This window comes from Musca domestica, unplaced genomic scaffold (assembly GCF_030504385.1).
Source record: "Musca domestica strain aabys unplaced genomic scaffold, Musca_domestica.polishedcontigs.V.1.1 1, whole genome shotgun sequence".
Taxonomy (NCBI): domain Eukaryota; kingdom Metazoa; phylum Arthropoda; class Insecta; order Diptera; family Muscidae; genus Musca; species Musca domestica.
Genome location: NW_026712114.1, coordinates 29,572,523 through 29,597,267, shown reverse-complemented (window position 1 = coordinate 29,597,267; position 24,745 = coordinate 29,572,523). Strand labels below are relative to the sequence as shown.

At 35.0% G+C, this 24,745-nt stretch overlaps 2 protein-coding genes across 2 annotated transcripts; both read right to left on the bottom strand.

The window, feature by feature from the left end:
- Window positions 1–759: 759 nt before the first annotated feature.
- Window positions 760–2,381, bottom strand: LOC101888735 (trichohyalin). Its single transcript, XM_005190942.4, has one exon. It carries the CDS (start codon window positions 2,314–2,316, stop codon window positions 796–798), a length of 1,521 nt encoding a protein of 506 aa, XP_005190999.4. The 5' UTR covers window positions 2,317–2,381; the 3' UTR covers window positions 760–795.
- Window positions 2,382–23,596: 21,215 nt separating this feature from the next.
- On the bottom strand, window positions 23,597–24,223 carry LOC101901658 (phosphatidylglycerol--prolipoprotein diacylglyceryl transferase). Its single transcript, XM_005190932.4, has 2 exons — window positions 24,064–24,223; window positions 23,597–24,000 (listed from the first exon to the last, which is right to left on the bottom strand). Exons 1-2 carry the CDS (start codon window positions 24,169–24,171, stop codon window positions 23,674–23,676), a joined length of 435 nt encoding a protein of 144 aa, XP_005190989.2. The 5' UTR covers window positions 24,172–24,223; the 3' UTR covers window positions 23,597–23,673.
- Between the last annotated feature and the right edge of the window lie 522 nt (window positions 24,224–24,745).

The window sequence follows — 24,745 nt, the reverse complement described above, 5'->3', positions numbered from 1 at the left end:
TAACATCTTGATTTCGCTAGCTGATTAGAGATTTATGTCTAGCTCTTCTTCCATTGTAATTCGACTTATGCAGTATATTTCTTATTATTTGAGGGCAACAAAATTTTCCCAAATTCTTTTCAGAAAAATATTTGTGAGCTTCGGTGCACAAAAATGGATCCTTTTTGATCTGCCTTAAAATATACTTCTCATCACTCAAGGTAAATATTTTATTATTTGCCGTTTATGACTCATTTTCTACACATCCATCTGTTTCGAACCGTACTGATCATGATGTACTAAATTGTAGATCGGCTTCTATAACCGAGCTCAGATCGCGAAATAAGCAGCCAACTCTCTTCAAATTTCACGTATATCATTAAGACATTTTTCATTAAAAAAAAAATCCCAGGCAATTTCAATGGGAATAAATTTTACAAAATGTGAAGGAAATTCCTTCCCATTTCTTTTCATAATACGGGAATTCACATTCGAACATTGTCATTTGGGGAAAACAATCTTCATAACAACAACAATGGGAAATGGTAACGAAATTTATGGGAAATTATTTTCATAATAGGGGTGAATATAATCCACAAGGCCCCTCATCCATCAAATTAATTTTCCACCTGTTAATTTCCGTATTCATAGTATTCTGCTGCTTCTATTTTTATTTATATTTTCCAAGCGATTTGACTTGTTCAAATCTCCATGTTGTATCCTATATGAAATACCATCATATTTAAATCATTTCACAAAGTTCACCCACATATATTTAAAAAAAGACAATATCATTCAATAATGTACATATTTGTTTCAATTAATCGGACCATCTCCCCTGCCATCAATACGTTTATATTGACAATCGGTTTGATTTTCATTCCTCAATTTCTCGTCCGACATTTTATTGTGACCTTTTACAGTTACGGTTGTGGGACAACATGTTTTACTGGGGCCTGTCAACAAACGCCAATTTGCATGAGGTTCCAAATAATCCATGTCCTCTCGGATATATTGTTTTGCCAATTCAGAGCAAAATTCTGGATCATTAGATGCCCTCTCCAAATCTTTATTAAATTTTGATTCCTCCTCAGCTTGAATGTTCTTCAACACTTTTATCTGATTATCTAAATCCAAACGATTTCTATGCCTCTCTTCAAGTATTTGCTGACGTGATTTTTCTGCTCGTACAAAACGATTTTCGAGAATTTTGCATTCCCGCTGTTCGGCTTCTTCGCGTAGACGTCTTTCGCATTGTTCTTGGATTTGTTTGCGCAATTCGGCAAAACATTCCTCTGCCAGGCGGGCTTTGCGTTCTTTTTCGCGCCGAATATTGCGTTTTGTGCACAAATCAACGCGATACAAATCATTCATGCGTTCATCATACATTTGCAGTTGTTGTTGCTCTATGTCACGCAGATGTTTGACATATTTTATGTAATCCATCGTGGCCTTATGCAAAGCTTTCTTTTTCTCTCTCAACTCCTTGGCTTCATTTTCCTCTTCTTGGGATATTTGTTGCAGCATTTGTTTGTGGTATTCTAAATGTTCCTTTTGCTCTTGTTGGTGTTGTATTTGCTTTTTAGATATCATATCTAAAAGCTCTTTGCGATATTCCAAAATCTTTGAAGATACACCCCTATGCCTGCGATCGAATTCCTTCAAACGCAGCTCTTCCAATATGGTATCCAATTGCTGCTTTTCTTCCAGTTTTTCTTGGCACATTCTTTCCTTTTTCTCTTCCAGTTCAATTAGTTGAACTTTTAGGGTATCTGAAACGTGTTTCGTCAATGATTTCTTTAGGGACTCTTCTTGCCTTTGTTGTCTATCCATTGCGGCCATATTTCGCTGTTGCACCTTCAGCCAATAGTCATCTTCTTGCCGCTGCCGCCGTAGGGCTCGCTCCTTTTCCAATATCTGCTCTTGTTGACATTCTTTGACTTTCAGCATTTCTCGATGCCGCACAGCTTCACGTATTTCATAACAACTGTTCATGTACTGCTGCACACGCTTGTTCTGCAGGAATTCCTGCTCATTTCTGGCATTTTCTTCTTTAATTTGTAGCAAAATTTCCTTGCGCTGCTTTCTGTCATCGTCCATACGTGATTTTACTTTATTGGCGAATTCCTCTTCATAGATTTTATCCTCACGTTCCAATAGTTCTTTGAGGTTGCTACGTCTTTGATTCAACTCGTTGAGGGCAACATCCTGGGCCTGCGAGACCATCGATTTAATTTGCGAGAACAGAGATTTGCGATCGGTGTTAACGATGAAGACATGGTGATCTAGCATTTGCTTCATTTCATTTGCTGGAGAATTAGGGTCCATTTTGGCCATGTTTCAGAAAAATAAAAAATATGTGCGTTTGAAAAATAAAATTTGAAAAATTATTTTATTTGACTGGAATGTTTTACAATAACAACAACAATGAGGCCTTCTAAAACTCTTTATTATGTCAAGACAAGTTTAAAGATTATACCATGAGAATATCCTAAAAATTTATATTTTGAGGATTTATTAGAACTAATTTTACAATGGGTTGTTTTAAATATCATTATTTGGACATGTTTAAAGAATGTCCTAAAAATATGTTTCTAGGATTTTTCTATATTAATTTTTCAGGGAATTCCTGGTAAGTAATTGGGGATTTTTTTAAAATCCACTTGTCATGAGCTTCTCGACCAAAGTCAGTATATATTTATTTATTTATTTATTTTTTTTTTTTTTTTGACAAATTTTGTCAATTTAGAATTCCCTCTTGGCATAAAAGTATAAAATCTACAAAAATCGTATAAAAAGATGCCAATAATGATGATAATATAGATTTTGTAGTATTTTGCAACAATTTTTTATTTTTTCATATTTGTATCGCAGGTTGGGGTTATTATATATAGATTGCAGTTATCATCCGATCCTCAAGAAAAAAAGAAATATCCGCAATATATTTAATGGTTGAAATTGACAAACAACTAAAAATGTCCTGATTTTGCAGCCGTTTTGAAGGTCACAGATAGAAACCAAGGACACGAAATCTCGCATGAAGTTAGAGTTTGGGACAGCTGGTAGAATGGACCACTACTTTTGTGTGAAAAAATACCAACATTACTTACAGGCGGTATTCGAAATACGCAAAAGGCGAACATCTGGCTTCTTATACCCTATACCATAGTATGGAGGTTATATTAAGTTTGTAAAAATACATTTTAGATCGCACAGCATAAGATTCTATATCGATTTAGCGATGTCCGGCCGTCTGTGGAAATCACTATAGCTTCCGAACGAAATTAAGTAGGTTGATTCAATTTTGCTCAAATGTATATTATGTCTGCAGAACTTTTGGTATTGAAAATGGATCATGTAGGTCCACGTTTTGGTATAGGCCCCATATAAAGGTACACCCCCCCCCCTATTCGGTATTTTGACGATTTTAGCGACATTATTCTAAGGAATTGTTTCTAATTTGGTATTTGAAGCTCGTAATAAATTCTACAGCCTAAGACAGAAAATTGTCTGTGCAGGTCCACGTGTTCGTATAGCACCCATATAACGATACCTCCCGATATTCAGTATTTTGATGATTTTAGCTACATTATTCACCGATTTTTTTTTTAGTTTCGTATTTGAATATTGTAACGCTTATTACAAAATTTACCTATGCATGTCCATGTCGTCGTATAGACCCTAATATAAAAGCTGCATTCGGTATTTTTGATATTTTAACAGAATTTTTAACGGATTTTATTGTTTTTGAGAAGTGCCAAATTCATTCCAAATGGTGGAGGGCATTCAAAGTTCGGCCCGGCCGAACTTACAGCTTTTTTATTTTTTATGCTGATTTCGTTGACGAATATTGCCAAATATCATAGACAAGCAAATCATATAAAAGAGTCTAAATTTGGAGAAACAGAGGGGCCTCTTGCTTTTGGAAATGATCGCAAAATATTTAAGGGTTCAAATGAACCAAAAACAGAAAAAAATCCTGATCACACAATTGAAGCCAATCGACACTCAAGAGAAGAGAGTTAAGGACGGGGATGACCATTCAATTATATTAAGCTGTAAAATGGACCACAACAAATAACAGCACGACGGAGTGCGTAAATATTGGTCAAATGTCCCTGGTCAAAATGCTGGGCAGTGCTCCTAACATAATTTCCAAAGCGAAATCTTTCAGAATGAATTTGGACATAAGGGGGCTTCTAACATAAGGGACTTTCCGACAAAATTGAGTATTTGATGTCCTGGCCAAACAATCGCTGATTTTTTATAAAAAAAAAATATTTGTTCAGGACATCGTGGCCCATTCTCCGTATTATTCACTATATTTACCATACATTTTTCGCATATGGGTTGACGAACAAACGGATACTTTCTAACTTCTAATGACTCTGCAATTTTACTCGCTTCATACAATCTAAAATTTTACTTTGTATCCATTCTCTTCTTATAATTTTCTTTTGATGCTACCCATAACAAGATAAACGAATTAAACTAAAAATTGCTTGACATGTTCACAAGAAATTAAACACTAGTTTTTACAAGGCAAAAACAAACACGCGTCGTCGAAGGGTCGTTGCGAATATCGCCGAAACACCTGTGGCAATAACCCCAAAAGCAAAACAAACAAAACCAGAAACTAAAATACAAAGTACCGAAATGTTAATTTAATTTGAAAACAACATTTTAAAGTTGTTAACAAATTATGTTTACCGTAATATGATAATTTAATAAATTAAACAAGGCATGAAAGTAAATACCGTAAATATAAACAATTTGTTTTTTTTTTTTTTTGGCGAAGAACACGGACATGTCATATTATATAATTAATTTAATGGGTGAGTTATTTGACTAAGAAAAGAACAAGTCAGAATTAAGTTATTTGGAAAAAAGATTTCAGGTCAGTGTATGATTGCGATTTATTGCAACAGCAACATTTGAAATTACTTAATCTACTCTAAATATGAAAGTTTTTTCACCTAGCCAAGAATCACGATTTTAGGATTCTATTTTTTTCCATGGAACTTCTTAATTAAAAAAATTTAGATTTCTTATGAGTAATTTTTCGTGACCAAGATTTTTTCTTTATTTTAATTTTATTTATTTGTCATGGATTTTATTTATTTTGCAAAATCAATAATTTTTGGTTGGATTTTTAACATTTATTCGTAATGTCTTGCCATGATTTGACATGGATTTTTAAAATTTTTTAATGAACATTTTGTCTAGAATCAGAAATTTTTAAAAATCTATTTTTTCGGAGCACACTCCCACAGCGGATCAAAATTTTGAATAACAATGACGTAGCATACTATTCTTTTTTTTATTTGGCCCATCCTAATATTTCTACCAACAAAATAGTTTGTTTGCAGTTTAAATATATATATATATATATATATATATATATATATATATATATATATATATATATATATATATATATATATATATATATATATATATATATATATATATATATATATATATATATATATATATATATATATATATATATATATATATATATATATATATATATATATAGGTGATCGACACTTTGGTATTTTTTAGTCCCAACCTTAGTTTCCAAAATACTCCAGACACAATAGTCCAATGGATTTGCGATGTTGCTTAGTCCAAGGTCTGCTACCAAAATGTTTGCGTGTCCAAAATACTCCAGAAAAAATAGTCCAACGGATTGGCGATGGTGCTTAGTCCTATTGGAATGTCCAAAGTCTGCGACCAAAATGTTTGCGTGCCCAAGGTTTAATACACCCTCCAGAATATTTTCGTGATAATATTCGGCATTTAATCTGATGTCACGGTCGATTAATGCGAGCGGAGTGCGAGTATCGGTTGTTATGGCGGCACACACCACCGCCATGGCCGGCGCTTGAGTTCTGGTGGCCAACCGAAGGTGCACATTTTCAGCTGACCTCACGATCGTTTGGTTTGTTTACAAAGTGCTGGACAACAAATGTTTTCTCTTAGCTCTTTTGAGACTATTTTCATTCAGTTGAAGTGTAAGTTCTTGAACTTTTTGGAATTTCAATGGCTTTACCCCGATCTCATTTTTCAGTATTGGCCGAATGGAACATTGCGATATGTTCTCTATAAGTCTACAAAGAACAAACCTCTGTTTCCCCTATATTTCAAGAAAATATTTGCATCAATTGTACCGAAAATATTTCCTAATTATACCATATCATTTGATACCGCCAAAACGTGCCTCATCGAAATAACGGTTTAAGATCATCGGTCTCAGGTCATTTGAAGTCGATCTGTTGTAATCACGCTAGAATCAAAAGGAATTAAGATCGGGAACTAAATTTTTGCACAGCTCAGTATTTATGTGCAGGCAGGTCAAGTTCAAAGATGGCCTATATCGGTCCATAATATCGTATATCCCCCATATAACCCTACAACACAGGTTGGGGTTATTATATACAGTCTGCAATTATAGTCTGATCCTCACGAGAGTTTTCACATGGGTAGGGTTAGTCTCAGAAGCGCTGGGCCTATTGTTCTCAAAGATGTCCGCAATAAATTTAGGGGTGGATGGACCAAAAAAACAAAAACCAGAAAAAATTTCCTCATCACACCATTGAAGCCAGTCGACACTTCTGAGAAGAGAGTTAAGGACAGGGAAGTATTCTAGGATTTTGGATGACCATTGGATTATATTTAGCTGTAAAATGGACAACAACAACTAACAGCACGACGGAGTGCGTAAATAATGGGCAAATGTCCCTGTTCAAAATTTTAAGGGTAATATCTGGGCAGTTTTCCGTGGCTGTTTATGAATCCATCCGATGCAAATGGCAATATGTGCTTACCAAGGTACGTGGCTCTGTGTGATTGTCATCCTTTGGAAGCTTATCTAGTCCATGTGTATTATAAAGTGCATGAACATTTCTACTTATTATCCATTATCTTTTTGGTCCTTCTTTTCGCTTTAGCTCAATGTATTTGTGCCCTTTGGAACAAAACTACTTTGTATAATAACATTTCCCTTTCCCTGTTTCTAATAAAGCTATAAAAATACCATAAACTAAATGTTGATTAATTAACAACCATAAACTGTCATTTGTCTCCATTTGTGTTTTGCCACCAGCATACCAAGAATTGTTTTACATCAAAATAAAAAAAATGCAACAATGCCAAACAACCAAAGTTAACTGAGAAATCTTGGTGATTTGCATTTTCAATTTTTACAATATGTTAAATAGTATAGCTGGCTTTCTTTATCTTCGGGCAGAATAAGGTAGCAACTTGATATGTTTATCGCTTGATTAAAATCAGTTCGAAACAAAATGTAAAGGAAAAATCGTTCAGAGATGTTGGGTTGTGGTGCTGTGAAATGAGAAAGAATACATATCATGTGTGTCCCTTTTGTTCTGGGCCATGGTTGTATGTTGTATGTAGTATCACAATGAAAACTGTCCGTAAGATGGGTGGTCTGCATTGGAGGTTCTCCGTTTGCCCAGCTGCTGGAGATGGCACCAAGTACATGCCTTTAATTAATCATACTTAGGAACTACACAGAATATGTGGATATCAGACCGCATCAGCATTTTGCTCTACCTTTATTGGACATTAATTAACATATCCGCTTATAGACGACGTCCAAGCCCAGGTGACTTACAAAGGCAGTTCGGATGTCTGGTGTCAGCGAGAACATTCTGCACCACCCCTTTCTCCTTGTTCAGGAAAAATACTTTCTTCCAAGCAAGTCATGTGAATGAAATGCAATTCTTATTTTTAGCCATATAATGCGACCGTCTAATAACTACCTTTCTTTGTGACCGGCCATTCCATGGGGCACCGTTAGCTATTGTGGTTACGTGTTCGCCATTAATAAATTATAATTAATTGTTAGGTGTATCATTAGGCGTTACCATCAAACATCAAGAAAAGAAAGAAAAACGTTGGCGCATAGGCCCATATCATGTGACCAATACACATGCCTTGGTAACTTTGTTAACTTTGGTTGCAGCAAAAATGTTTTGTCTAAAAAATTATATGACCGTTAATAACCGCCGCCACCGCCTTTATAGTAAAACAAAGCCAAATTGTATAAATTGCCGGTGTTTGAAATTAATTAAATTAAAATCAGTGATGGGTTATATGAGAACTCATAAATCTGTCGTCAACAGCAGTAATAAATCACATAATACGAGTTTTGGCAGAGATATTAATTAGATTTTAAAAATATAAGCGATGTTTTTGTATCCTAAAAAAATTGCAATACAAATCTATTGACTGGATTAGATAACAAAGTTTTTTGGTTGGCAAGCCGAGCCTTTTCCATCATACGTAAGAGAAGTTAATATAATGTAACTACTAGCTGGTCTAATTTAAACAAGTAAGCAAAGGCTACAGTCGAGCGGGGCCGACAGTTGAATACCCTACAACACTATAATAAACCATACAGTTTATATAGGCGAAATACTCGAAAGAATTCCACAAGATATTGTGACAAATAATAAAAGAAAACCATCAGGTTTCGTTCTCTAATTTTCGAATAATAGCAACTTAAACTAATTTGCTCATTTCCAATTTATTGATAGATGTTGCACGTAAATGGTCTTCCTGGAACCAATATTTCCCAAAGACCTATAACCTCTCAGAAGTTTCAAAAGATTAACATTTATTATTAGTTTTTGACTGAAACGCATCTATATGAGATACAGACATTTGACTATATTCTTTAATGAAATCAGCGTTAACGAAATAGTCAGAAGTGCGTCTTTCCTGTATTTGTGAATTCTCCAAAAAGTCACTGGAATGGACATTTTCGTATTTTGTCTACAAAAGTTGGAAAACTCCTTCACACATTGAATATTTTTCGATGGCAATCCAAAACTGCTTGGCTGTTGCAATGTCCGGTAACCCCCATTCAAATGTGCGTGAGGATCGGGCGATAATTACGACCTCCTGACAGTTTTGCAGTTTTTTGGTCCATTTCAACCCCTAAATATATTGCGATCATCTCCAAAAAGAGTAGGCTTCTATTCTGACCCTCATCTTATCCCCATGCAAAATTTCGTAAGGATCGGGCCATAAATGAGATCTGTATATGATATCCTGATATCCTAACTACTTAGTTTTGTTAGCTGTAGAAATATTACCAAATGTTTAATTCAAAATGAAAATATGACAAAAATATGACAAAATTGAAAAAAATATGAGAAAATGTTAGAAAATCAACATTTTCCTCTTTAGAGAGATATTTTTATGCGATTTTTTTAGATGTTTTTTCTTTCCTGCCAAGAGGCCATTCTGAATTAATGAGAACTGTCGAAATCAGTTCAGCCCTTCTCGACATATAAGAGATTTTTCAAGCATATCTTCTTTGATAGACACATATATCGCACATATTTTGCTATATATCCGATTTGATGGATGTTAACATCAATGTAAAGATAAGAAGTAACCTTGTCAAGGCTTTGCGATTTCGCCGGGATTTAAAATGTTCGCGGTTTAATGAAAGATTTTGATTTTTTTTCAACACAAAATATAAGGTCTATTTTACCCGCTAAATATTATCCGATGACCACCCAAATTGGTAGGCTTCTTCCCCGCCCTAAACTCTAGCTACGAGCGAAATTCCGCGTCGATTGGTCTACAATTGCGACCTGTAGAGCAACTGCAAAATCAGGATATTTTTCAGTTTTTGGTCCATTTCAACCCCTAAATATTATGCGATCATCTCCAAAAGAAATAGGGTTCTATTCTGACCTTAACCCCACCTACATTCTAAATTTCGTAAAGATCGGACCATAATTGCGACCTGTAGAGTGATTACAAATTAACATGGACAGACGGACAGACGGACGGACGGACATACATAGCTAGATCGACTCAGCTCGGCGAGCTAGGAAGATCCATATATACTTTCCTATATGGGAAACCAATATTTCGAGGTGTTACATAAATTCTGGCCCAATCAAACTTATAATACCCCCAACACATAGTGTTGTAGGGTATAATGAAAATATGACAAAAATATGACAAAATTGAAAAAATATGAGAAAATTTTACAAAATCAATATTTTCATCTTTAGAGAGATATTTTTATGCGATTTTTTTAGACGTTTTTTCTTTCCTGCCAAGAGGCCATTATGAATTAATGAGAACTGTCGAAATTAGTTCAGTCGTTCTCGACATATAAGAGATCTTTCAAGCATATCTTCTTTGATAGACATATATATCGCACATATTTTGCTATATACCCGTTTTGTTGGATGTTAACATCAATGTAAAGATCAGAAGTAACCTTGCCACGGCTTTGTGATTTCGCCGGGATTTAAAATTTTCGCGTTTTAATGAAAAATTTTGAATTTTTTCAACACAAAAGATCTGGTTTATTTTACCCGCTAAATATTATCCGATGACAACCCAAATTGGTAGGCTTCTTCCCCGCCCTAAACTCTAGCTACATGCGAAATTCCGCGTCGATTGGTCTATAATTGCGACCTGTATAGCTACTGCAAATTCAGACATTTTTTCAGTATTTGGTCCATTTCAACCCCTAAACATTTGACGATCATCTCCAAAAGAAATAGGCTTCTATTCTGACCCTAACCCCACCTTCGTGCAAAATTTCGTAAGGATCAGGCCATAATTGCGACCTGTAGCGTGATTACAAATTAACATGGACAGACGGACAGACGGACGGACGGACATACATAGCTAGATCGAGTCAGCTCGGCGAGCTAGGAAGATCCATATATACTTTCCTATATGGGAAACCAATATTTCGAGGTGTTACATAAATTCTGGCCCAATCAAACTTATAATACCCCCAACACATAGTGTTGTAGGGTATAAAAATCGGTTGTATGCACATGTGGAATGAGACCGAAGGAGGGAGGATATCTCAAAAAATCGCAGCGTGCCTAAAGAAACATTTATTGAATCATGCATCGGAGTATAAGGATATAATTTTGTACAGTGATGCTTATGGTGGACGAAATAGAAATATTAAACTGAGCCTCTCCTTACTTAATATACTAGCGTCAACTGAATTAAATGCTGAAATAATAGATCTTAAATTTATGGAGCCTGGCCACTCTATTTTGCCAAATGATGCTGATTTTGACTTGGTTAGAAGCAAGAAACAACAATTTATAATGACTGGATTACTAGATTGTACTAAAATAAAAAGCCCATAATTCCAAGTTATAGAAATGGAAAGAAATGAATTTCTTTCAACTAATATTTTAGAAAGAAACATTACGAACCAAAATATGCAGTTTATGGTCACCATTTTTCATGGCTCAATATAAAGTGATTTCGGTTCGATCACAAGCTACCACTTTCATTTAAATTAAGGGAAACACTTTATAAAGAAGGCCAGTTTTATGAAGTTAATTTAGAAAAATCAAAACAAGAAAGGAGACTTTAATATTTTCAAAATTTACAACAAACTATGCTGTATCCAACTCGTCGTACAGTTACACCAGAAAAAACGAGACAGGATTGATTTACTTAAATTTATTCCGCCCATGAATTAACAACAAGATAACATAAAGACCAGCCTCAAAATGGCGAAGACGAAAATTACGATTTTTTATGTGTAAATATTTGTTTAAACCTTAAATTTTCATAAGTCCTTTTAACATTAATTTATTTTTTTAAATAAACGAATTCTTTTTATTTTCCTAAATATCACAATAGTTGTCAATTACAAAAGAAGCACCCGCCGCTGGACCAAACCAAGACATGACTTAAAATAAAACTCCAAAATTAGTGGGAAATTAATCGCTAAAGTCAATTATATTTAGTCATACAACGAACACTTTATCTTATTTTGACTTGGTTCGCTTTAGCTGTAAAACCTTAAAATTTTATTCAGAGTAATAATGAACCAAAGTAGGTTTTTTTTTTTTTTTGTTTTAGAATATTTTTTAGTAATATATTTAAATTATTTTTATTTTAAATTAATATCATTAGTTAATTTTGAATATAGACTTTTGAATTTTCTTTTGATAGAATAAAATATTCCTTCCAGAAATTAATGGCAGCGCATTTACTTTACCTCTAAATATCTTCGAATTATGTTTTTATGACTTAGTTCGGTATAACTGTTGCCAGGCGCTAGAGTTTAGAACATGATAGATACCTGCCGTATTAGATGATTAGCCGTTAAAATAAATCAAGACAACTTTGGCACATCCAATCAAATTCAGTCTAGAAGCAAGTACATCAAATTTGGAGAAAATCGGTTCAGATATAGCTATAGCCCCCATATATATGTTTCATCAGATTTGGGGTTTAAGAAAGATATTTAGTACCAAATAACTTCTGGAGCTCAAACAAACCTTTGTCAAATTTTGTGGAGAACGGATCAGATTAGGCTATAGCTTCTGAATGAGAAAAGAAAACCAACCGAATGGATTGGATGTTGCTTCAATTCTGAGTTTATTTCAAAAATATGTTTCTTGAGTACTACTGAAACTAACCTAATCGCAGACACACAATTGAAGGGCTCACAGCTATACCGAACTAAGCCACAAAAACATAATTCGAAGATATTTAGAGGTAAAGTAAATGTACTGCCATTAATTTCGGGAAGGAATATTTTAGTCTACCAAATGAAAATGTAAATGTCTATATTCAAAATTAAATAATGATATTAATTTAAAATAAAAATAATTTAAATATATTACTAAAAAAAATCCAAAATAAAAAAAAAACCTACTTTGGATCATTATTACTCTGAATAAAATTTGAAGGTTTCACAGCTAAAGCGAACCAAGTCAAAATAAGATAAAGTGTTCGTTGTATGACTAAATATAATTGACTTTAGCGATTAATTTCTTACTAATTTCGGAGTTTTATTTTAAGTCATGTCTTGGTTTGGTCCAGCTGCGGGTGATTCTTTTGTAATTGACAACTATTGTGATTTTTAGGAAAATAAAATGAATTCGTTTATTTAAAAAAATAAACTAATGTTAACAAGGACTTATGAAAATTTAAGGTTTCAACAAATATTTACACATAAAAAAAATTCGAAATTTTCGTCTTTATCATTTTGAGGCTGGTTGTCTTGTTGTCAATTCTAGCTTGAATGGTAAATTCTAATAGAAACTGTGGTATATGGGCGGAATAAATTTAAGTAAATCAATCCTGTCTCGTTTTTTTTCTGGTGTGACTGTGCGACGAGTTGGATACAGCATAGTTTGTTGTAAACTTTGAAAAGATTGAAGTCTCCTTCCTTGTTATGATTTTTCTAAATTAACTTCATAAAACTGGCGTTTTTTATAAAGTGTTTCCCTTAATTTAAATGAAAGTGGTAGCTTGTGAACGAACCGAAGTCACTTTATATTGAGTCATGTAAAATGGTGACCATAAACTGTTTTCTTTCGGTTCGCAATGTTTCTTTCTAAAATATTAGTTGAAAGAAATGCATTTCTTTCCATTTCTACTACTTGGAATTGTAGGCTATTATTTTAGTACAATCTCAATCCAGTCATTATAAATTGTTGATTCTTGCTTCTAACCAAGTTAAAATCAGCATCATTTGGCAAAATAGAGTGGCCAGACTCCATAAATATAAGATCTATTATTTCAGCATTTAATTCAGTTGACGCTAGTATATTAAGTAAGGAGAGGCTTAGTTTAATATACCTATTTCGTCCACCATAAGCATCACTGTACAAAATTATATCCTTATACTCCGATGCATGATTCAATAAATGTTTCTTTAGGCAAGATGCGATTTCTTGAGATCTCCTTCCTCCTTCGGTCTCATTCCACATGTGCATATAAACGGTTTTTTATTCATAGAATGAACTCCCTGACTCACACTGACTTGGTTCATTTTTGCTTTGAAAAATAACGAAAATGACGGTCGTTGATTTAGAGTTTTTACCGTTATCTTTGGAACAAAACACTTTTTGAGATTGTACTTTACAGAGTAAACAGAGTTGCCATATGCGGGGACATTGACACTAGTTTCGGCATTTTTTATTTTTCTTGACTTGGTTCGGTATAGTAGTGAGCCCTCCAATTATTCTTATCTATTCTAATATTGAATGGAGAACATTGCAAGGCTGCTTGTCATTTCATTCAAGTGGTCTTGTGCATCTACTGAACGCATCGATATCTATGCGTGTATTTTAGTCTGAATTGAAAAGGCACAAATGCCTCGGCAAATTTAGTCCTTTGGAGTTTAAATTACATCTATAATCATAGTTGGTATGATTTAATTCTCACAAATTACCAAAAAGAACTTTTATTTTTTATGTAAAGCTCTACGAAATATGTAAAGTGGTGTAGGGTATCATAAAGTCAGCCCGTCTGTCTTTAAGACTTGCTTTACCGGTTTTTTTTTTTTGCATCATTATTATTTGACTATAAGGAACCAGCATTCTAAATTTAGCCTTTTCCATTTACCCCAACTCAAAACAAAAGATGTTGTGACATTTTCTAAATTTCTACAACCAGCCTAATTTTCATAACAAGGCCGTATGGTCTTGCTACATATTTAAGTTAATGGACACATATTTATGAAACTGCGACGTTGTTCTGATTTTATTTGATGTCTTAATAAAGTATTTGAAAAAAAGTATATTCGTTCGCTTTTTTGTAATAACATTTAAAAACACCATAAATTCAAGGCAAAATAATTCAGCATAGAAATCAAAACTACTTGAAATAGTTCCATTTATTTTTTCACAGCGAGCAACTGAATAATGTCCTGCTGTCATTTTTAACAAAGCACATTGTGTAGCAAACATTAATTAAAACTTTTGAACAGTGTTTGTTGTACAAGATGCAGAGGCTGGTATCATTACAACATACATGTGTATGGTACATTCAAGTGTGTCTGAAGCTATACACAACATCGACAAGGTGGCGCAGTGTAAACGGAAACCTGCTGTAAAAGTGAAGAATGCGTGTGGCAGGCAATTCAATTCGACCATGGCATTTTGATTGTTTGATGTGTGATTTGTGATGGTGGTTGTGTCTATGGCACTCAATCGATCTGAACATTTGCAAAGATGTTTCTTTTGGCAATCGTTAAAATTTCTATTTTTCTTTGAATAGTTAGTTCATCCTAATACTAACCTTGGATACCTACCTTCTTGCGATATGATTTTCAAATTAATTGACAGAAATTAAAATCATATCATCGCTGCAAAGAAAAGACACCAGGAATTCAGTCGATCCGTCGATGTCAAATTCATGTTTTCTTTTTCTTCCTTCTATTCTAATCGAATAAAAGTGATTATGCTGCTGTTGGTACGAATGATGACCGCTTGTTTGCAATGTCCTCGCATAATGTGTACAAAGAAAAACAACTACAACAACATTTGACAACAATGTCAATTGGATGTTAGACGCGTTTAAACAAATCAAATTCAAACACGCGTTAAACCGGCTAAAACTACCAGCTCTCCTCATGCATTCGCAGTTTGTTAAGACATGCGAAGATCGCGAAGAAGAAGAAAAAAACGAATTACATTGCTTGAGACTGTGACCATGCCTATCGACTTGTAACTAAACATATTTAGCTTCCGTATACAGTTGGTATAAAAAGTTAGTACATATAATTGGTATGTCACCCTCCGAAATGGTAAATTTTATGGAATTTTCTGAATATTTAGATTGAAAAAACTTTTTTTGTTATGTTCGTAAACGCACTTCCACAACCCCCAAAACGGTTTCAAATGTGGTGTTGTGAGGGTTATATTAATGACCTTGTTAAATCCGTGGACGATTTTCTTCAAACTTAGCTATTACCAATATTTCCCGTATTGGGACAGAGGGAATACCCGATTAAGTTTAAATTTGGCATATCGTAATATTTAGGTGAGACTTAGGTCAGTTGTTAAAAATTTACAAAACTTTAAAACAGGTAAGCAAAGGCTATAGTCGTGCGGGCCCGACCATGTGATACCATACAACACCACAATATGTTGGAAGGCCCATTATGTTCAAGTGCATTTCGGAAGATTTTGTTTTTGAAATGATGTCATAGAGCACTGCCCAGATGTTACCCTTAGCTTTCTGACCGGGGGCATTTGTCCAGTGTTTACGCACTCCGTGGTGGTGTGGTGTTGTCAAGTTTTCAAAACAATTTCACGCGAAAGTTGTTGTCCATTTTTTCAGGTAAATATAATCTAATGGTCTTCAAAATGCTAGACTTCTTCCCTGGCCTTAACACTTTTCTCATGCAAAATTTCGCGTCAATTGGTTTTCGATTGTGACCTGTAAATTGACTGTGGAATCAGGGAAATTTCAATTTGCTTGGTCCATTGAACCCCTAAATGTGTATCTTCAAAAACAATAGGTTTCAGTTTTGACACTAACCCTACCCATGCAAAATTTCGTGAGGATAGAACGAGCATAATGTTGCGGGGTGTAGAAAATGTAAATCAAATTTAAAAAATCGCATGCGATAAAAGTATGACAGAAATTAAAAAAATGAAGCAATAAATATTTAATATTTATTGTCATATTTTTATACCCTCCACCATGGGTAGGAGGGTATATTAACTTTGTCATTCCGTTTGTAACACCTCTAAATATTCGTCGTAGACCCCATAAAGTATATATATTCATAATCAGCATAAAATTCTAAGACGATTTAGCGATGTCCGTCTGTCTGTCTGTCTGTCCGTCTGTCTGTCTGTCCGTCTGTCTGTCTGTCTGTTGAAATCACGATAGAGCCCACATTATTTGACGTAGACCTTTGAAATTTGGCACAAGTGTGTGTATTGTCCCTAGGATGGTTGGTATTGAAAATGAGATATATCGGTCCACGTTCTGGTATAGTCCCCATATAACGGTACCTACTGATATTCGGTATTTTGATGATTTATGCCACATTTTTCACGGATTTATCTGAAAATTGGTATTTGTAGGTCATGACGGGTCCCTGAGCGTGTGGCAAAACATTGCATGTATAGGTCCACGTTTTGGTATAGCCCCCATATAACGGTACCTACCGATATTCGGTATTTTGATGATTTATGCCACATTTTTTCACGGATTTATCTGAAAATTGGTATTTGTAGGTCATGACGGGTCCCTGAGCGTGTGGCAAAACATTGCATGTATAGGTCCACGTTTTGGTATAGCCCCCATATAACGGTACCTACCGATATTCGGTATTTTGATGATTTATGCCACATTTTTTCACGGATTTGTCTGAAAATTGGTATTTGTAGGTCACAACGGGTCCCTGAGCGTGTGGCAAAACATTGCATGTATAGGTCCACGTTCTGGTATAGTCCCCATATAACGGTACCTCCCGATATTCGGTATTTTGATGATTTATGCCACATTTTTTCACTGATTTGTGTAAAAGTTGGTATTTGTGGGTCATAATGGGTCCTAGTTCGTGTGGCGAAACATTGTAATTATAGGTGCACGTGTTGGTGTAGCCCCTATATAACGGTACCTCCCGATATTCGGCATTTTAACGTTTTTTGCCACATTTCTTCTAATGTTCTAAAGGGTGGAGGGTATTAAAAGTTTGGCCCGGCCGAACTTAATGTTTTTTTACTTGTTACATTTTAAAACCTTTTCGAATTGATGAGAAAATCAGACCAGAGGTTCTTGACTTATAAGCAGAATAAGTAAGATCTATTTCTTTTACATATATGGGTGAAATAAACAAACTGAAACAAAGTCAAACGCCATAATTTTTATAATATATGCCCGAATGTTGTTCTGCGGTATTTAGGCTCATTCCCGGCGAAGCGCTTGCTTGAGGTGATCGACACTTTGGTATTTTTTAGTGCCAACCTCCAGACACAATAGTCCAACGGATTGGTATCCGAAGATTTTGGTGGCCTTTATGCGCTGGAAATGAAGCGAGGAACCTCATTTTGTAACCATTCTTGGGTGACGCGTGCTGAGTGCGATGGTGCTGAGTCCTGTTGGAATGTCCAAGGTCTGCGGCCAAAATGTTTGTGTGCCCAACGCTTTAATACACCCCCCAGAATATTTTCGCGATAATATTCGGCATTTATTTTGACGCCACGGTCGATAAATACGAGCCGAGAGCGAGCATCGGCTGTTATGGCGGCCCACACCAACATCATGGCCGGCGCTTGAGTTCTGGTGGCCAACCTAAGGTGCACATTTTCAGCTGACCTCTTGGGCAAGTAAACACGATTATTTTGTTTGTTTACAAACTGCTCTCATTGGAGAAAACTAAATTCGGCAGTACACCACTTTCGGCCAAGCGAAGCAACTCTTTGGCTCTTTTGAGTCAATTTTCTTTCTGTTGCGGTATAAGTTCTTGCACTTTTTTGGAATTTCAATGGCTTTACCCCGAGCTCATTTTTAAATTTTGCGATAGTTCAGCTCACGAGACTTTTTCGGTCAACGCGACGCGGGATTCGATCATGTCGCTTCTATACTTTTCTAATCATTTCTGCCGTTGTTGCTGTTTTCTTCCGTCCACTTCCTTGAGCGATGGTACGAAAAACAAACGATTATTCACATTTAAATGCTGGAGTGCCACTTGTGGTTTTCCAGTCAAATATAAGGAAATCTCACTGTCATGCTTGAATTCCATCACGAATAACTTTTTTCCTGGAAAATTCTCACCAAAATGTTTATGCACGCTTTTAAACAATATAATGAGCTGTCACTGGAATAATTTAAGAAGATAAAGAAATCATGCAAAAATTATCATATGAAGATATCCCCTTATTTCTTCGCAAAAAATTTTCAATTTAGGTTAATGTTTCGAAGTATCATCAATGTAGGGGTAGTTCCTGATTTAAGTATTTCGATATTGAGCATTTCGATGATTTTTCCAACAGAAATGGGGTAAATTTGGTACATAAACTAATAATGGGTATCTGAAAAAATGTAAATATAGATCCACGTGTTGGCCAAGTACCCGTAAGACGATTTCCAACGATATTTATTGTTGTAAACATTTGTAGTGGATCGATACATCCCAATGTTCAGTATCTTGATGATATTAGCCTCATTTTCGATGAAGTTGTTAGGGCGGAGGATATGAAAAAATGGGTCCCGCAGAACTTAGATGCTATTTTACTTGCTTCGAAACTAGCAGCCCATTCCGATCTTCAATGAAATAGATATTGTATTTAAGTGTGGGAGATTTTTGCCCGTCTTTTACATAAAATCTTATACACTACATATAATTGCCTACCTTAAGAAGATTCGTTACTAATTTTCAGCTGATTTTGATATTCTATCCTGGAATCTGCGTGTGGTCCTCCAGCTTTCGAGCCCTCTCTGTATACATTGTCATTATAATATAAAATAAAATATTTCTGTTATCTTTTCTTGTTATTGCTTTCACTTAAAAGCTCAAAGCGAACTGACTTCTGGACTTCTCCAATGTTGACTTGCACTCTTACGCTGCTGCTGGCAGCGATATTAGTCGCCAGTGAGCGAGCGTTTCGTACGTGGAGTTCTTAAGTACGCAACAATATCAATTGACAAGTAAAAGGGGTCTCAATCTGTCTGTCCGTTTGAATGTCTCCTCGTTAGGAATCAAAAACAAAAAGACCAACAACAAAAATGCATAGCAACAACAAGGTGAACGCTTTTCATATTCTCCGGCAATCAGGCTTGTCGGCCCCTATAGCTGCCCAAACAGTAGCTTGTTGGTATTTCAAACATTTTTGGATTTTTTCTCTTTTTTTCTTATTTTTTGTGAAAAGCGGAGAACTTTCAACTGTTTGACATGTTAACAGTATCGGTCGTTGTCCGTAAAAATTCGAATTGCTTTGGTTGAATGGTCGCTTGGTCGGCCGATCGGTCCTTCAAGTTGCGTTCGCTGCAGCTTTATTTGCTGCAACTAATGTTGCAATTGCCATGACTGTTGCATTTGATGTGGAGTGTAATGTCAGCAAATTTTTGTTGTGTTTTTATCATTTTCATTTGACAGTTGGCAGAATTCAAGCAACAAGCATTGATTGTTCATCGTTAGCAATTGGCATTGGCCATGTTAGCTCTGCCGTCCGTCCGCTTTGTTTGTGGTAAATCATCCCAAAGAGCAGCATTTCACTGTTATGTGTTTAAGTGCTTTGGGGGGGTTTTGGTCTTTTCAACCAATCGGCGATTCTAAGAAATGCAAATTGAACAAAATCAAAATTGTTTGCATTTTTTGAGCAAAGGGTTTACCAACAATGTGTGTACGAACAAATTATGCACTCGAGATGAATTTGATTGAATATTTGCATATTGTATTAAAGGTATTGAAGGTATTGATAATTGCTAAATTCATTTTTCAAAAAAAAGTCCATTTACGGAGAATTATTTAAAGCATGCCAGAAAATTTCGAAAGTAGCTATACTGCTATATTTATTGAGTAAGGTCTTTCCAATGCAATTATTGTTAGCATGACTATTTCCAAAAATTTCCCAAAAGTTCTACAGCGAGTTTACTTGCCTTTCAATTTGTTTGTGAGTCTAGACTCCAATTGTGGGTTTAGATATATTTCAATTGTTTTTTAAACAAACAAATATTATATTTGTATAATAAATAAAAAAGTGTTGTATTAACAAATATTTTTATCGAATAACTGCCATTCTCCCAGTTTTTCGTATTTGCTTATTCATATTTTGTTAAACATGTTAGTGGATTATATATTTGCAGCAATGTATATTAGTATTTTAAGACATAACTAAAATAATATCATGAACTGAATGGTTTTTACTTATTAATTGAGATTTGTGGAAAAGAACAAAAATCTTAACATCACGGATAGCCATTCAATAATTTGATAAAGGAAACCCTTATGGGAAATGCTAATACAGGGTGAGATAAAAAACATGCAACAAAGTCAAATGACATAATTTTTACATGTTTTTTTTAAATTTTATTGAATGAAAGCAAAACAAGTTAAAAAACAGTAAGTTCGGACGGGCCGAGCTTTGAATACCCTCCACCATTTGGAACTAATTTGGAAATTAAAAAAAATAAAATCCTTAAAAAATTCTGTTACATTTTAAGAATACCGCTTGCTTGATTTAGTCGACACTTTGGTATTTTTTAGTGTCAAACTTGCTTTCCAAAACACTCCAAACAGATTTTAGTGGCCATTGTGCGCTGGAAATGAAGCGAGGAACCTCATTTTGTAACCATTCTTGGGTGGCGCGTGCTGAGTGCGATGGTGCTGAGTCCAAGCTCTGCGGCCAAAATGTTTGCATGCTCAAGGCTTTAATGCACCTTCCAGAATATTTTCGCGATAATATTCGGCATTTATTTTGATGCCGCGATCGATTAATCCTAATGGAGAGCGACCATCGACTGTTATGGCGGCCCACACCATCACCATGGCCGGCGCTTGAGTTCTGGTGGCCAACCGAAGGTCCACAATTTCAGCTGACCTCTTTGGCAAGTAAACACGATCATTTTGTTTGTTTACAAACTACTGGTCAAGGAATGTTTTCTCATCGGAGAAAACCAAATTCGGCTGTCCACCACTTTCGGCCAAGCGAAGCAACTATTTAGCTCTTTGGGTCTATTTTCTTTCTGCATTGAAAGAAAAAAGCTTCGTTGTATCAATGAACCGGTTCCATTGATTTTTTTTCATTGATGTAATGAAAAGCTACCTTAATATAATAAATATTTTGTTCATGTAATGAAAACTTACGTTGCTTTAATATTCGATGATTGTTGATTTCATTGCATATATGAAACTGATTTCATTAATGTTACGAAACTACATATTTTTACAAAATTCAGTAAAAAATGTGAATATAGAAATTACACATAACCGCGCTGTCTGATACAAACAAGTACGCAACCAAAGTACTTATAACTTGAGGGAAAATTGTGATAATTGTTATATTTAAATCTGTGCGCGAAATTAATGAAGCAGTTTCATTAAATAAATGAAACGTTACGATATGGAGTTCTAGGCCAAACAAATCATGTATGGAAAATGTCATCTCAATAAGGCGACTGACATTCATAAACCGACTCAGAATGTGATTTTATAAAGATCATCCATAAAAGTAGGGTTTATTTCGCGTATTTTTACCTGTTACAAACAAATGCACAACGAATAATTACCCTCTACCACAGTGCGGCGTAGGTATTGAGAAGTAAAAAAAGCAAAGTTCGACCACACCGAACCTAATACCCTCCACCATTCATCAAAAAATTGCAAAAATCCTTCGAACTATGCCACTTTAATGAAAACCCTTGTATGGGAATACGAAGATCTAGACCAGCAAATGTATTTTTATGTCATATGCTGTAGTACGAATTTCGAATTTGAAATACGAAATTTGAAGCAATTTCATTGAAAAATGTGGATATACGAAGACATGGACCTATATCAACAATGTTCCGCCACAGGAGCTAGAACCTATTACGAACTGCAAATGCAAATTTTTGGGCAAATCTGTGGAAAGATTATCAAATGAAGAATGTCATTACATTAATGAACAATTTCGTTAATTTTACGTTAATTAAACTCAATGAAACTTTTTTCATTCATTCAATGAACCTCAAATCAATGACAAATTTCATTGACGGAACGTAGGAATTCACTTATGATATGAAGCGTTCTCTTTCAGTGTGTTACGGTGTAAGTTCTAGTACTTTTTGGAATTTCAATGGCTGTATCCCGACCTCATTTTTCAATATTTTCTGAATGGCACTGCAAAGCGGGTTTCGATCAAGTCGCTTCTTTTCTTTTCGAACCATTTCTGCTGATGTTGCTGCTTTCTTCTGTCCATTTCCTTGACGTCGGGCTACGCTACCAGTATCACGGTAACGAGCGATGGTACGATGCACAAAAAATGTATTCACATTTAATAGCTGAAGTGCTCTAACGATAGCCACTTGTGGTTTTCCAGCCAAATATAAAGAAATCACAATATCACCCTTGAATTCTATCACGAATAACTTTTTTCTGGAAATTTCTCATCAAAATGCTTTCGTACGCTTGTAAACTATACAATAGGCTGTCGCTGGAATAATTTTACCAGCTGTTGAACAAGTGGCTTAGAAATGTCTAAAGTTGGTTGCAGTTCTTTCATCTCACCCTGCAGTGGACCTATATTGTCCATTTTCTCACCTGACCTAGCACTGATGCATTATCTTTTCTCTTTCTGTGCAGTAAAGTAGTTTTTTTTTGAAAAAATTGACCTTTTGTGGGGGAGGTACCAGATAATAATATGTAATTTGATAATAATATTACAATGCGCCAAGTTTTGGCCAACCAGACTGCAGACGGACGGATGGATATCGCCAGCTTGACCTCAAATGTCCTAAAACAGATTTGGTCCTAAGAGACCTAGGGTCTAAAACTGTTATTTCGTTGAGGTACGTTTTTGCTGTATCAAATAATATATACCTTCTGTAGCCATATGAGGGTATAATAACAATCATCCCAGGTAAATGTTAGCCCCTAAATCGCTATTATCCTCCCTTCCACACATTGTTTTCTCATATCCAGCAGTACCTGGCATATTCACGCATTGGTAGACCGAGCGATTTGCATTTTTACGCCCTGAAGGAATAAGAAAAAATATTGTATATCCTTAAGCATTACAATAAAAATTTGCTTGAATTTGTTTTATTTTTATTTAAAAACCACAAAATGTTCGTATATACAATTCTGAATGCATATAAAATCAAAAGGTATAAATTAGAACAGTTTTTAAAATGCAAACATTTATTTTTTAAACATTACTTTTAGAAGATAATGTATAATGCTTTTTTAATAAACTAAGATTACTCCGATTGAGAGTCTTCGGCTGCTTCTGGCTCTTCAGCTTCTTCGGGTTCTTCAGCTTGTTCTGCTTCTTCAGCTTGCTCTGGTTCCTCAGCTTGCTCTGGTTCCTCAGCTTGCTCTGGTTCCTCGGCTTGCTCAGGTTCCTCAGCCTCTGGTTCCTCAGCCTCTGATTCCTCGGCTACTGGTTCTTCAGCTTCTGGCTCTTCAGGCTGTTCTTCACCCAAACCAACTGTCTCCTTTACTTTATCGATTATTTTATCAGCAGTATTCTTTGAAGCATCAAGAATTTTGATACCACCACCTAGCACATTTTTGAATACGCCGTGCTACAATTTAGGAATAAAAATTTTAATCGTTTTTCTCAAAATTTAATTAGTTTTTAAAATTACCACAACACCAGTCACTTCACCCAAAAGAGGTTCCGGTTGAGGTCTTGCCTGACTTTGCCCGGCCAGGACAGATAAAATTGCAACGAAGAAAACACAAGCGAATTTCATTTTCCAACAATTTGCAGATGACTGATGATATGTTCGAAATTGAGCTAACTTTTATACGATTTCTCATGCAAAACCATATCTAGAGTTAGAAAATGCATTATTTTTAGAATAAAAGAAATGTATGGTATTTTTCCGTAAGGTTTTGTTGTTAAAGAGTTTGTTAGAATATTAAAAGTGGATTGACATCATCACTCTAGAGCAAATGAATTAAAGACACAAAACAGATTATCATCGAAGAATATTCTTCAGCAAATATTTGCTTAATTTCGTCAATTTATATATTTTAATTAATCTAAAATTAAATCAATTGCACATTCAGATATACATTCTAAAGAGTTTAAAAACAAATATGGTTGCACAGATGTTTGAAAAATAAATGCCTTTCATTTACAAAACAAATGCATTTTGGCCTAGCTTTCTTTGTTCTTCCAAGGATGTAAATGTATAAAAATGGAAACAATTTTGAAAATTATATCTGTAATTACCCTTCAGCCTAAGGATGAAATTTACTTGTGGCTTCTTCTTTGCTATCGTTGTAATTTTATCTGTCCTCGCTGGCCAGAGCCGTGCCGAA

What these genes read in the sequence shown, in the direction of transcription:
- LOC101888735 (XM_005190942.4), bottom strand. Translation starts at nt 2,316, where the DNA reads ATGGCCAAAATGGACCCTAATTCTCCAGCAAATGAAATGAAGCAAATG.
- LOC101901658 (XM_005190932.4), bottom strand. Translation starts at nt 24,171, where the DNA reads ATGAAATTCGCTTGTGTTTTCTTCGTTGCAATTTTATCTGTCCTGGCC. An exon ending in GTGAAGTGACTGGTGTTGTG is followed by an intron (nt 24,001 to 24,063) that starts GTAATTTTAAAA and finishes CCTAAATTGTAG; the next exon opens with CACGGCGTATTCAAAAATGT.